Source organism: Schistocerca serialis, chromosome 3, assembly GCF_023864345.2.
Source record: "Schistocerca serialis cubense isolate TAMUIC-IGC-003099 chromosome 3, iqSchSeri2.2, whole genome shotgun sequence".
NCBI lineage: Eukaryota > Metazoa > Arthropoda > Insecta > Orthoptera > Acrididae > Schistocerca > Schistocerca serialis.
In genome coordinates this window covers 164,195,558-164,210,347 of record NC_064640.1, presented here as the reverse complement: position 1 = coordinate 164,210,347, position 14,790 = coordinate 164,195,558, and the positions used below count along the sequence as shown (strand labels likewise).

General features: G+C 40.0%; 1 protein-coding gene across 1 annotated transcript in view; it reads left to right on the top strand.

The window, feature by feature from the left end:
- Positions 1–14,790, top strand: part of LOC126469877 (protein unc-50 homolog A) — a 97,619-nt gene that overhangs the window by 35,959 nt on the left and 46,870 nt on the right. The window contains exon 4 of the mRNA XM_050097202.1: positions 1,335–1,455. Within this exon, the coding sequence (XP_049953159.1) occupies positions 1,335–1,455 (121 nt within the window). The remainder of the gene's footprint in view (positions 1–1,334; positions 1,456–14,790) is intronic.

Here is a 14,790-nt window from a genome sequence, read left to right as displayed (position 1 = left end):
TGCCAGTATGGCAAACCCTGAAAGATGTCTACATTATCTTCTTGATTTTTTGAACATCTCCAAAATGTCCATATGTTTAAAGAAATGAGGACTATTAGCAAGATGATCTGTGACTGTAATAAATATACATAAGACAGTTTGATGAAGTGGGCTGTGCAGTTTTTACACTGTTCTTGCCACATGGGGCATTGTTGTATTATATTAGGCATTGTGAACACTGTGGATGTTGGCATCGTGCAAGGATCTGCTGTGAAACACTAAAATTTAATTTGTATTGTCCAGTTTGCAGTGTTCAACTAGTAATTTTTCCTACCTTTCATACAGTAGGGTTGCAATACATCTTGGCAAATATTGTTTGAAAATGAATACACTGTAATATGTAACACAATTATTCCTCAGATGGAGAGGGAGTTTTGCTTGATTCACATCACCATCACACTATTAAGTAAAGTGGTCATGATTATCGTATACCATATTGTGTTGTTAACAACACACATCTGATGTCCGGTCACTTACAAATCACACCTTCTAAACTAATTACCTGTTAACATACATAGTATTTGTATTGCTGTTGCCATTGTGCAACAAGGCCATCCAACACCTTGATTAAAAGGAACTTTTGCACAGATGGATGTAGCAGGTGTGAATGTTCTTTTGTAGCATCTTACATGTCAAACTGTAGTCACCTGTAGTTGCTTGTGAAACTGTAGTCCTAGGATGTTTTTTATGTAGCAGAAGTTGTTGTTTTGAATTGGAAGGAAACTGATAGTTTAAGCAGAACTTATCTTCATAACACTAAGATATTTTCTCGTTGATATTAAATGACATTAAGCCAATGCTGTGACTGCATGAATAAATTTTTACAAGCTTCTAATTATTAGTCAGTATTGTATAGTTTACTGTCAAATTTGTAACTAACATTGATGCTGTACTGGTGTAGGCGTAAAAACATAACAGTAATATACTTTGCAATATAGAACATTGGTACACATGCTGGATACATTTAAGTATTTCTTCAAGAGAAAGCTATATTAGTTTGTTAAGGGCCAAAAATGTGTGTACTGCTTAAAATTATATACTGTGTGAAGAAAGAGATTGACCTGTGGCTATCATAGATGAATAGAAGATGAAATTGGACAGATGAAACTTTGTGCAAGTTGAATGCTGTTTGGTTCAGAGAATAGTTTTATCTGTATTCGGAGTCTGTTGCCAGAAAATGTTTCAGTTATATTGATATTACATACCTGATACACCAGTGTTGAAAGTGTATTCATATATACAATTATTACTAGTATTTTGGATTCAGCTGTGTAACTTAACATTCTTTATTTCAGCATCATCTGTTGGATTTGCCATTCTTCTGCACTTGTCATTCTGGGAGTATTTCAAATTCCTGCTCTATGTGGTATTTGTAGACTGTATTGGAGTTGGTCTCCTAATAGCTACTTTTCTGTGGTAAGTAGATAAATTTTATCTAAACTTTCTGCATATTTTGTGTCAGAAAAGCAATTGTTTACAATATTTGTGCAATAGAAAATAGTAACAGTTTTAAGAGTGTAAAATCATAGACAAGATATCATGTATGGATTGTGGGCTGGTCTTCTGGTGCTGGTGCATGGTCATTGCTTCCACAAGCAAAGTAATGAAGGCTAAAAGTTTTCATTGTTTAAGAACACATTATAATATCTAATCACTTCATTAATGCCATTATAAGGAAGGCCTCTGCCACTCTGTCACATTCAAAAGGCTAGTTTCCTTACGTATGGAAGAGATTAATACATGACTGACATAATGATAGCAAACTATGGAAACTCCAGGTAGGAATATCAACAATGTAGAAAAAGTTATATTGCTACTTACTGTAAAGAAGACACATCAAGTTGCAGACAGGCATGCTTAAGACACTTATACAAGGTTTTTGGCGATAGCCTTCAACAGTGAAGGAAACACACACCATTCATGCACACAAGCAAGCACACCTCACGCACACACGACTGCAAACTCCAGCACCTCTGGTTGGAATGCAAGTATCACATGGGATGCAAGCAGCAATCTGGAGAGGGCATGGAAGTGGAAAGGATAGTAATCTGGAGAGGGCATGGAAGAGGAAAGGATAGTAGTGTATGGGTGGGGAGAGAGAACAGTGTCTGGTGGAGTGTACAGGGACTAGACTGCCAAAAGGTGCAACATCAGGAGGTAGAGGGGCAGGGAGGTGTGGGGAAAAAATGACAAAAAAAGGAGAAGAGCAGCAAAAGATAGGCGGATATGTTGTCAGAGGGCTGAAAATAAACAGGCTGGGAGATGAGAATGGGGAGGAGATGAGAGGACAGAGGGGGTGGAAACTTTTGGGTGGTCAATTTGGGGACAGTATATTACCTTAGACTGAGGCCGGGATAATTATGGGAGCAGAGAATGTATTGTAAGGATGAATTCCATTTGCAAAGTTCAGAAAAGCTGGTAGTGGAGGGAAGGATCCTGATGGCTCAGGTAGTGAAGCAGCCATTGAAATAAACTGTCTTATGTTCAACTGCATGTTGAACCACAGTGTGATCTACTTTGCTCTTGGTCACAGCTTGGCAGTGGGCATTCATCCTGGTGGACAGCTGGTTGGTAGTCATACCAATATAAAAAGCTGAGCAGTAATTGCAGCAGAGCTGGTAAATGACATTGCTCCTTTCACAGGTGTCCTGGCACCTGATGGGGTAGGATAAACCTATGACAGGACTGGAGGAGGGTGCTGGGTGGGTAGATTGGGGAGGTTTTGTACCTAGGTCTTCCACAGGGATATGATCCTTGTGGCTAGGGGTTGGGTTAGGAGTGAGATAGGGATGGACTAGGATGTTGTGGAGGTTGGGTGGGTAACGGAGAACTGCTTTAGGAGGGGTGGGAAGTATCTCGGGTAAGATGTCCCTCATTTCTGGGCATAACAATAGGTAATCAAAGCTCTGGCGAAGGATGTGGTTCAGTTGTTCCAGCCCGGGGTGGTAGTGGGTGATGAAGGGGACACTTCTTTGTGGCTGGCTCTTGAGCATGGAGGGAGGATTGGGGGTGTGAGGGGGAATGGCACAGGAGATATGTTTGCTGTTTAGGTCTGGGCATGGTGCCTAATTGTGAGGGCCTTGATGAAACCCTCAGAATACTGTGCAGATACGCCATCCCTAGGTAGCCAGGCTGTATGGGCAAGATTTGCTGGTGTGAAAGAGATGAGTGCTGTCAAAATGCAGGTACTGTTGGTCATTGGTGGATTTAATGTGAACAGAGGTGCAGATGGAGCCATTAGAGAGGAGGATGTCAACATCTAGGCATGTGGCATGCTGGGTTGAGGAGGACAGCTGTTATCCCTTCACACTAAAATCTCTCCAATACAACCTGGCCACCTAGGGATGATGTATCTGTAGTGACAAAAACTCCCTTGCTCAGTATGCTGAGGGTTTAATCATGGCCTTCACAGGCAGGCACCATACCCAAACCTAGTCTGCAAACATCTCCTGTGCCATTTCCCCTCACATCCCCAATCCTCCCACCACCTCTAAGAACCAGCCCCAAAGGAGTGTTCCCTTTATCACCCAGTACCACCCCAGACTGGGACGACTGAACCACATTTTTAGCCAGGGCTTTGATTACCTATCATCATGCCCTGAAATGAGGGACATCCTACTCGAAATACTGCCCACCCAACCTCAACAACACCCTAGTCCATCCCTATGCCACTCCCAATCCTAACTTCTTGCCACAAGGATCATATCCCTGTGGAAGATCCAGTTGCAAAATCTGCCCCATCCACCCACCCAGCACTTACTACTCAAGTCCTGTCACAGGTTTATCCTACCCCATTAGGTGCCTGGCCATCTGTGAAAGCAGGCATGTCATTTACCAGCTCTGCTGCAATCACTGCTCAGCTTTTTATATTGGTATGACTACCAACCAGCTGTCCACCAGGATGAATGCCCACTGCCAAGCTGTGGCCAAGAGAAAGTAGACCACACTGTGGCACAACATGAAGTTGAACATAAGACAGTTTATTTCAATGGCTGCTTCACTTCCCGAGCAATCTGGATTCTTCCCTCCACCTCCAGCTTTTCTGAACTGTGCAGATTGGATTCATCCTTACAACACATTCTGTGCTCCTGTAATTATCCTGGCCTCAAACTACAGTAACATACTGTTCGCACACCTTCCCTCCAACAGTTTCCACCCCCTCTGTCCTACCATCTTCTCCCCATTCTTATCTCTCACCCTGTTTATTTGCAGCCCCCTGCCAACACATTCACCTGTCTTTCACTGCTCCTCTCCTTTTTTGCTCTCTTTTTTGTTTTTCCCCCTCCATCTCCCTGCCCCTCAACCTCATGATGTGCCTGTTGGCAGTCTAGTCCCTGCGCACTCTACCAGACAGTGTTCGCCTCTCGCCCCACGTGTACATTACTATCCTTTCTCGTTCCCAGCCCCCCTCCAGATTGCTGGTTGCACCCCCACTTGATGGTTGCAGTCCAACCCAAGATGCTGGAGTTGACTGTGTGTGTGTGTGTGTGTGTGTGTGTGTGTGTGTGTGTGTGTCTTTTACTGGTGAAGACACTGGCTGAAACCATTATGAAAGTGTCTTTTAATTGTGCCTGTCTACAACTTGATGTATCTTCTATATGGTAAGTAGCAATCTGTCTTTTCCTACATTATTGACATAATGATATATAAGAAGTCATGAGTAAATTAATATTCTGATGAAGAAAGGAGAGCTGCAACATTTTAGAATAAGAAAACCAATTTGAGCACAAGAGTAGATCTGGGGTTACATCTTGTTGGCAAGAAACATACATCTTTGTTTTTATGTTTACTGAGTACTATGTTGTCACGATATTCTCATTGTTGGTATCTTATTAATTATATATTTACATACAGTTTCATACACTTGGTTATATCAGTAGGCCTGTAATAATGCTACTAGTAGTAAGAGTAGAAGAAAGGGTTACAGGAGAACGTGAGCTTGGTACTAGGAATGAGAGAGGAGAAAGACCAATTAGATTCTGCAGTAAAATTCAGATGGTAATAGTCAATGCTCTGTTCATGAATCACAAGAGAAGTAGGTATACTTGGAAAAGACTTGGAGATATGATATGATTTCAGTTAGATTAAATCATGGTGAGGCAGAGATTCTGAAATCAAATATGGGATTATAAGGCTGACCCAGGGGCATATATAGACTCAGATGTCAATTTGCTAATGATGAAGAGTAAGCTGAAGTTTAAGAGACTAGTCAGCAATAATTGGTGTGCAAAGAAGTGGGATAAGGAAGTGCTAAGGAATGAAGAGAGATGGTTGAAGTTCTCTGAGGGCTATAGATACTGTGATAATGAATAACAATTGTGATAATGAATAGCTCAATAGGCAGTTCAATTGAAGAGGAATGGGCATCTCTAAAAAGAGCAATCAGAGAAGTTGAAGAGAAAAACATAGGTACAAGGAAGGTATTGTGAAGAAACCGTTGGTAACAGAAAAAATACTTCAATTGATTGATGAAAGAAGGAAATACAAAAATTTTCAGGGAAATACAGAAATAAATGTCACTCAGGAATGAAATAAATAGGAATTGCAAGGAGGCTAAAGTGAAATGCCTACATGAAATATGTGAAGAAATCTAAAAAGAAATGATTATAAGGAGGACTGACTTGGCGTATAAAAAAGTCAAAACAACCTTTAGGGAAGTTAAAAGTGGGGATTCCACTGTTAAATGCAGAGGAGAGAGCAGTTAGGTGGAGAGAGTACATTGAGGGACTGTATGAGGGGGAGGACTTACCTGATGATGTGACAGAGCAAAAAACAGGAGTCAAAATGGAAGAGGTAGGGGATCCAGTATTAGAATCAGAATTTAGTAGAGCTTTGGAAGACTTAAAATCAAATAAGGCAGAAGGAATGGATACCATTCCATTGAAATTTCTAAAATCATGGGGGGAGTGATCAAAAAGTAGATGAAGGACATAAAAAATAGATTAGAATTGGTAAAACAGCATTCCTGGCCAAGAGAATTCTATTAGTCTAAAAAAAAAGGCTTAATTTGAGGAAGAAATTTCTGTGCATGTACATTTGTAGCACAGTATTGTATGGCAGTGAGGCATGGACTGTGGGGAAACCAGAACACAAGAGAATAGAAGCATTTGAGATGTGTGCTACAGAAGAATGTTGAAAATCAGGTGGACTGAGAAGGTAAGGAATGAGGAGGTGCACCGCAAAATCGCTGAGGAAAGGAATGTATGGAAAACACTGACAAGAAGAAGGGACAGGATGACAGGACATCTCTTAAGACATCAGGGAATGAATATCTTATGGTACTGTAGCTGTGGAGGGTAAAAACTGTAGTGGAAGACAGAGATTGGGATACATCCAGCAAATGGAGGATGTAGGCTGCAAGTGCTTCTCTGAGATGAAAAGGTTGGCACAGGAGAGGAATTCATGGAAGGACTCCATCAAACCGGTCAGAAGATTGGTGACTCAAAAAAACCTAGTAATAATAATGGGTTACTTGAAGCCTTCGGTTCTGCCAGTCAGGTTTGACCAGTGACAACATCAAAATGTCGGATGTAGACTCATCGAAATTTAAACGTAGCATACAGAGCGTAACAAGAATTATACTTATTTTCATTAAATGACATTTGTCAATTTAGTCATCTCTCAACCAAACTGTCAATTTTCAATGTAACCTTGATATCAGGCTATGCAAAATATCAGTATTTCACCACAGCCTACATTCCAAAAAAGTATTACAAACAAAAAGCAAAAATTGTCTTTGTTGTGTTATCTTTCTATTTGTGCACATATGACATCGAAAGCCACATCATTATGTAACAGATCAAAGGTGATGCCTGTTATTGGTAACCCATAATCATTTATTAATCCAGGGATACATTTTTGCAGTACGTAAGATCAGTTTAATATGAGGAAAAACATAATTCACATATACGGACATATAAATGTATGCAGATTAGTTTAACAAGGATAGGACAAAAGATGCCTAGGTTTTATATGATGCTGCAGTAATAGCTGAGAGCAAGAAACAAACTTATAAATATAACATTCCAAATTTTTGTAATTTTCTTGAACTGCTGTGAACAATTAATATATGCTCCAATTTTGTGGATAAAACTTCTTGTCCATTAGTGGTATATCAATCAGGCGTTCATATTGAGAAAACAACAAATGCTACAGGCAAATGATTTTAACACTTCTATTAAACCTTTAACTGCTCTGGACGTGTTAACGCGCGCGCCTTTGTACCTGTCCCTGTGTGCTCTGAGTGTGTTTATGTGCGCCACCAGTCTACATGTAGGCACATTCAGAGTACCAGGTAGAAGGACTGGTGGCCTGTGTAAACACGTTCAGAGACCACAGGAACAGGTACAAAGGCACACGCGTTAACATGTCCAGAGCAGTTAAAGGGTTAAATGTTTTCATATTCATATGTGAATTAGTGTCAAGTTCACTGTAAAAATCAAATTTTAAGATGCAAGCAACTTTGCAATATGTGGAATTGAGGCTAGATGCTGTTTTTTCTCAGACTTCCTTTATATAGTAAATATTCCCCACACTCTATACTTGAAATACTGATACATATTAGGGAGATCAGTGCAGTTCAGTCACTGACAACTCACAAAATTATGTTGTGCAGAGTAATGTGGCACAGTTGTAAAGACACTAGACTTTTGTTTTTGGCCAAAGCCGTGGCGAGTTTCGTTCTCAAAGATTATGCTCTATCTCAGATGACCTCTACGTTGATGGAATGTGAAACTCCAATAAGTGTTTTTCTTTATCATGTTCATTATTGTTACCAGTTCATAGAATACTGCTATTGAATGCTCAGCTCTAATGATCTCTTTGTCAACACTGGACCTCAAACATTACACTCCCTTTTAATGTTGCAGGTGGGTGTAAAATTTTAGATCACAATAAGGGACACTGTTATAGTACCCTTCAACACAGATGTATGTGTACTCCACTAAAAAGAATCCTTCCATGTAGTCAAACTCTTAAAATAGTCTTTCAGTTCAGCCAGATGATGTCTTCACAAGCTAGACTTATGATGAAAAAGATGTTCATTCCTTGAGAATCTTATTATCTCCCATACCTACTTCATTTGGTTCTCCACTGCTTACCAAGCCATCTACCTTGATATTGACTGCAATCTCTCAAATGGTTCCTTAAGAATCCCTGACCACATTAAAAGCAACAAAGGTCAACAGTAATTGCTCTTTAACAGCTTAACTCCTTCCACACCAAATTATTTATGTCATATAGTCTAGCTGCTCGGGTATTCAGTCACAAGCAGTTCATCTCCAAATATGTAAAATAATATCCCTATCTAGACTATTAAAATATTAGTTGACAATTCATGTATCACTAGCAGCCATTCAAAAAGTAGCAGTCTCCTCATCACACATTAATTTTTGAACTCAAACATCCATTTCTTGAACTCTAAACACCTTTTGTAGTGCACTGAAATGATGTATTGCATACTGAAGATTCTAGTTGCAACATGCTCCATAGTGAAATATCAGTGTTACAGTGTACAGTCCAGAAGAGACCCCAGTCGTACTAAATACCTGCAACTCACTGTGGAGAAAATAATGCCTTAAATGGAAATTTAATTGGTTGTGATGGTAACTGTAACACTGAAATACATTAGATGGAAAACTAAAATGGACTGGCACATTATATTACTGAATAAGAAAATGTCACTTCTTTAAAGTACAGAAATCTACCAGTTAGATAGTGGGGAAATGATCATTTTTATTCCCTTGACAGAATCTCAGCCCAATAAGCAATGCATAACTCAAAAATTACAAAAATGAGCATGGTCCACCTTTTTACTTGGGTATCCAAAATGTTTGAATTTATTTGATACACTACAGATGACCTGATTAATTTTGTAGTTTCCTAAGGGTTTTATTTTTTTAATTAATGTCTGTTGGTGGTGCATGCTGTGTTTACGGAAGTTGTCTGCAGCAACAGCTTTTGCTTGCTAACTTCACTCAGTCCACATGCCTGAAGGCTATCTTTCATGATGGAATTTACAGAAAACAGTTTTTGAATGAATGAATGAATGAATGCTGGAGAAGATTGGACCTTCACTAATGGTATGCACTTATATCTGTACAACACGAACAATGTTATTATTTCCGTGAGCTGGTGTGTTTCTGTGTTCAACGACACTTACAGGTGCATGTTTGCTAAGTCACCTTTCAGAGGGGAGAGGGACTTTGACCTTCGATGCTGTCTCTACTATGTGTGATGTGGCATACATTTCTGAAGTTACTTGTGTGGTGGTTGTTGTTCAAAAATTAGCAAACAAGTGAAATATACTGAATAAAATGTTTCAGGTTTCCAGCTGTGTAAAGTTGTTGGAAAGCCATGACCTTTTGAGCAAGCCCTCCGTGGCCATTGTCAAGTAGAATGACTACTGAGGGCTACTGGTATACCCTTATGGACTCTAGCTGCCAGCCATGATACCACTGGTGCTCACAGCATCATTATATATGAGCATATGTTTAATTCGTGTTCAATGTGCCAGCTTCAACATCATAATCACTTATCTTACACCATGATGAGCTGCAGGCTGTCTCTATTAAGGGCGTTATCGGTGATTTTTATTGCAGTGGCCTCTTTAATTACATAATAAGCTGTTATCGTGAGCAACAACAGAGGTTTTCATCAAATTTGATCCAGTGACCATTTTCTATACTATGCTCAGGTAAAGCAGATTTTTCATGATAGCTTAATCGATAAAACCTCTTGTGCTCCTTCCTGCGTTCATCTACAGTGCACACTATTTGTCCAGCCTAAGGTTGGCCTCATTCACATGCTATTTTGTAAACTATAGGCGCTCTGAGACCTCTGCATCTTTAACTGATTTCAATAATTGCTAAATTTTTTTGTCAGAATGCTAAGACTGATTTGGTTTTGTGTATTTCAGCAGGTAACTTATCTTGCCCTATACAGAGCCACAGAGGGACAAAAAAGCAAGTTTTTTTCCTGCTCTACATCCGTGATCTTACTGTGATTCTTGCTTGAGGTCACTTCATTTCTTTGGCGAACATAGTAGCCGTTGTTCTGGGAGACCTTGCATGGGTGACTCAGCTCATGCAGCAGGTTATCAACATCTGGTATCATTCTTACACGATGCACGAATGGTTGAAACACGATGTGCGTCTGTGCCAGTTAGTTGGTGATGACTGATATTGTGCAAGAACAGATTGATGTGCATACATTTTCTGTAAATGCTGTGGCCGAGGCATCCTTTTCATTTGTGGTGGATGAACTTTAGCTCAGCATGCTCTAAAAATGATAAATGGATCAAATTTGATGAAATCTGTGTTGTGGGTCACACTAATTGCTTCTGGGATTGTGTAATTAAAGAAGCTATGAAAATAAAAATGACTGATAACATCTTTAATAGAGACAGTGGCCAGCAGCTCAGCATGGTGTCGGATATAGCAGTCAGGAGGTTGAAGCAGGTGCAGTGAACACAGAGTCAACGTGTCCTCACACCGAGCACCAGTGATGTGACTGCTAGTAGCTGTAGTTGATAAGGGCATACTAGCATCCCATCAGCAGTTGTTCCACTTAATGACCAAGGATTGCTCGGTCAAAAGCTCATGGAATTTTAACCACTTGATGTGGCTGGAAACCTGAGTACATTTTATTCAATGTTACTGCCACAATACTCTGCATTTTTACAGGTGGCATACACTGTTTGATTTTATAATTAGAACTATTGATGCTACTCATTGATTACAAGGAATAGGTTATAAAATTCATTGAGCATTCAGTGCATCACTCTTTGTTTCTACAGCATCTTTGAGACTAAATGAAATAGAGCAAGTGAGATGGCTTCTGAAACACCACTATGGGCATGGGAGAGATAGACTAATAGTCTCCCAGGGTTTAGAGAAAGCATATAACACTATATCCAGAAGTAGATTTTGGAGTCACTATGAATGAAAATGGGTGAGAAATAGACTGTACTAGTAAGTGTAATTGTGTGAGAATGGGTGGAGAGAGAACAGGGCAGCTGAAGCAGTAAAACTGTCTGAAAGAAGAAAGCACACTATGACTTTTTATGGTGGTGATTGATGACATAACAACACTAATCAGAAGAGGGAGAGGAGACTGGTTGAAAGCAATATTGTTTGTTGACAGTTTAATGCTGTTGGGGATCTGCGAGGATGGTGTCCTGAGGAAGGTAGTTGCTTGTGAAAAAGCTATGCTAGGGAATGATCTAAAATTTAATTCAAAGAAATGTGTGTTAGTGCTCACAAAAAGAAAAAAAGCAGATGTTGTAGTAAACATGGCACTGGGTGGAGAACAGCTGAAAATGGAGTAGTACAGCTCACAAAAATGGAAGAAATGGCCGTGAGGTAAGTGAATGTACAAGATAAGCTAATAACTTCATGAGAAGAGCGAAAGGAATAGTGTGAGAAAAGGAGTTCCCCAGAAAGGTAAGAAGGTGATACAAAAACATATTATGTGCAAATCTTTTGTATGTTGTAGAAACGTCAGTCTTGAAGGCAAAGAAAAAAAGTAAGTTGCAAGCTGATGGAATAAAGTTGTTGAGAAGTCAAGAGAGGTGTAACAAAATTGGAAAAGATGAGAAATGAAAGTGTCAAGGAGATAACACATGAGAAATGCTTGCAGAAGAAAATGGAAGGGAAAAGATTAAAATGTTTTGGGCATGTGAAGATAATAGATGGAAAAAGGATGCTTAGGAAGACATTAAAGATGACGATGGAAGACAAGAAACCAATGGGAAAACCAAAAACACATTACTAATAAGAGTGTAAGAAAGCATTGGAAGACGGGTTAAGACTGGGTCAGAGTATTGATATAGAGGTAGTACGAAGAACGGAGGAGATGGAGAGGCTCGTGTTCCAAGCATACCCTGCCAGTGGCAGGAAAATTGCACAAGATGAGAATGACAACAGTGGCAATGTCAGCTTACATTGTGATATGACCCCTGAATTTATGCACTCATCTTAGCTCTTGACACTCTGTTCCATCTTAAACTGGACTAGTAGATCACAAATGCTAGAAGTAATCTGAAGTTCCTGCAGGGCAGGGCAGCCAACCTAGTGCTGTGTGGAGATGGTGCTTACAGCAGCAGATGTGCTTGTCGGCTGCCAGTGTAAGTGCCTAACCCAGTTGTGATTGCAGTAACATGCAGAACATAATTGCAGCATATAGTGTCTGCAAGAAAGTGATAATGCTGATGAATCAGTGTCTGATGTCATTTATAATAAATGATACTGGGTGGTACTTCAACCAGTGCTGCACCTGTGATCAATTGAGACCACGCAGTCAGTGGGTCATCAAACTTAATTACTATTATTATGTCTTATAGTATGTTGTTTAACCACTGTAATACTTTCTTTACAAGTTCCTCATTGGGAGTGAACTTCTTGAAGTAATGAGTCTGCATAAGACTGTGTGCACTTTGGGTTTTCATGCATTTGTATATCCGTTTGTGGCTAAGATAGGTAGTGGTATTGTCGGAACAGTAATCTTATTGACACGTTGAGGTTGTAAAAGTATTTGGTGGGCCCCAACACATGCTGGGAGGACAATCAGTTGCGAAGGTGAATGCAGAAATCTCAAACATTTGAGATGCCATTTGAGGCAAACCTACTTGTGAAAGCAGCCATATCTCTACTAACTTATTGCAACCAGTGCACAGCATTCTGTGTCAGTATGATGATACACGGACTCAAGTGACGAGTCTGTATCGGTTTTGATAGCTAAGATGACTGCCAGGATGGTTGTGGATTTATGTCAGATCCGTGTTCGAAAGATTTTTTTTATGCAGAAGGTGTCATTGTTGGCAGCTGATACCTGCACCCACAAATAATGGAAGTGTCTCTTATTTGAGTGTGTTTTGTGAAAGAGACATTGACTGTAAATAAATCAAAGTGAGCATTTAAAGTTTTTAGTGTGATTGGCCACTGCCAGCATGATGGAATCCTCACCCTTCCTTTGGGGCAGTGTGTGACTTAGTATTCGTGCTATATCGGTGTGCTATGCATTGTCAGATGAGGAGGAGAATGTGGATGACAGCACTGTGTCAGGTGCTTGCTGCCAGCTGCTGTGCCGTCCCAGGCTATTCCAGCCGATGCAAAGTCAGACACCTGGCACTTATGTCACTAGTTCTGGTGACTCATTGAATGATCCCATATAGAAGGCAGCTGAGCAGTTTAACATGAAGAGGCCATGCACCATTGCAAGTTTGGCATCAAATGGGAAAACTGATGTAACCAGGATGGCTACCTGCATAGGAACAACAGCAACTGGCTTGGCTAATTAAAACAATAATGCTGAAGAGAAAACGGCGACAATTTGAGAAGCAGCGGACGTGAAACAAGGTATGAAGACTTGATAGTAACGGGTGGCTCATAGTAGAGAGGCAGCCAAAACAGCTCCAGATGCTATCATCGCAGCTGTGCAAACAACACAACAAACTCCTTTGTTCATAAAATCTAGACCAAATGAAGAGGCAAAGGTAGTGCAACAAAAACTAATGATCTTAATAAACTCCACCAAAGAGAAATTGTCCATAAAGATCAAGGAAACTAATAATGTAGTTCCCTGGAAACATCTACACAAAGTGATATGGAAAAGACAATGAACAACAAACAGATGAAGAGACACTGATGTGTGAACAGCCTAAGAAAAAAAAAAGAGACTTTTGATGAGGTTGTAAAAGAGAACACAGATGCAAAGACGCTAAAACAGACAATATATATGCATAACCTTGAAGATGAACTGACCAAGGAAACCTTCAAAAGTGCCATTACAGTAAAATTTGCGATAGGATCAGTAGGAAGAAAAGTGGTCCACCAAGTTATTGAAGTGAGCTCTGAGGTTAGAACAGCTCTCAAGCAGTGACATAGTATATCTCAGATTTCATTTAGCTTTAGGGAAAGACTACCTAGTAGTGAAGCAGTGCATGCAATGCCAAGACCTTGCTCATGTGGCAAAACATTGTGATAAACAACAAGTAATTTGTGGAAACTGTGGGGGAGGAAGCCATACCAGAAGAGACTGCGGTAAAAGCAAACAATTGGCAGCACATGTGCTATGTAAATATAGGGGTAAAAAGGCACAGGTAGCCAAGATTAATGTTAAGAGTATTAAACCCTGCTAAGCTAGCAGATTTTTAAGAACAGATTATGGGTAGGTGTCTCATACCAATAGAAATCAATGAAGGTTCTAATGACATCATTAAGTGCCATCTAAATAAAAAACCTAAATCACCGTCTGGGAGGGTAAGGATGTTGAAGAGCAAGGAATTTCTGCCAAAAAGTGAACTGTGACTGCCATAGAAAAGATTATGCAACACAAGCCTGGAGTAGAGCTTCATGCACGTATGAAAAAGCAGAAAAGAAGTTTTTGGTAAAAATTCAGAACTTTGCAGTATAACGGAGAAGCAAGGTCATAGATGGAAGCAGGAGTTACATATGATGCAGCTGAGTAGGAGTTGGTGACAGAAATTTGGCAGCTGTACGTAGAATGCAACAGCGCACAGCCAGAGCTGTCACTGCAGGATATAAATCTGCAATTGAAATAGTATGAGACAGAGTCAGTTCTTGTTGGAAACAAGGACTTTTTACAGAGACATATCCAATAGGACAAAGTCCAGAGCAGATCAACAACAGATTTATAAAGCATAGAGAATGTGATGCAACTCATTAGGCTGGAAGAGCTGACAGCACTTTCTACATTGTTAAGGCATCAGGTAAGGAATATGCACCCAGAAGG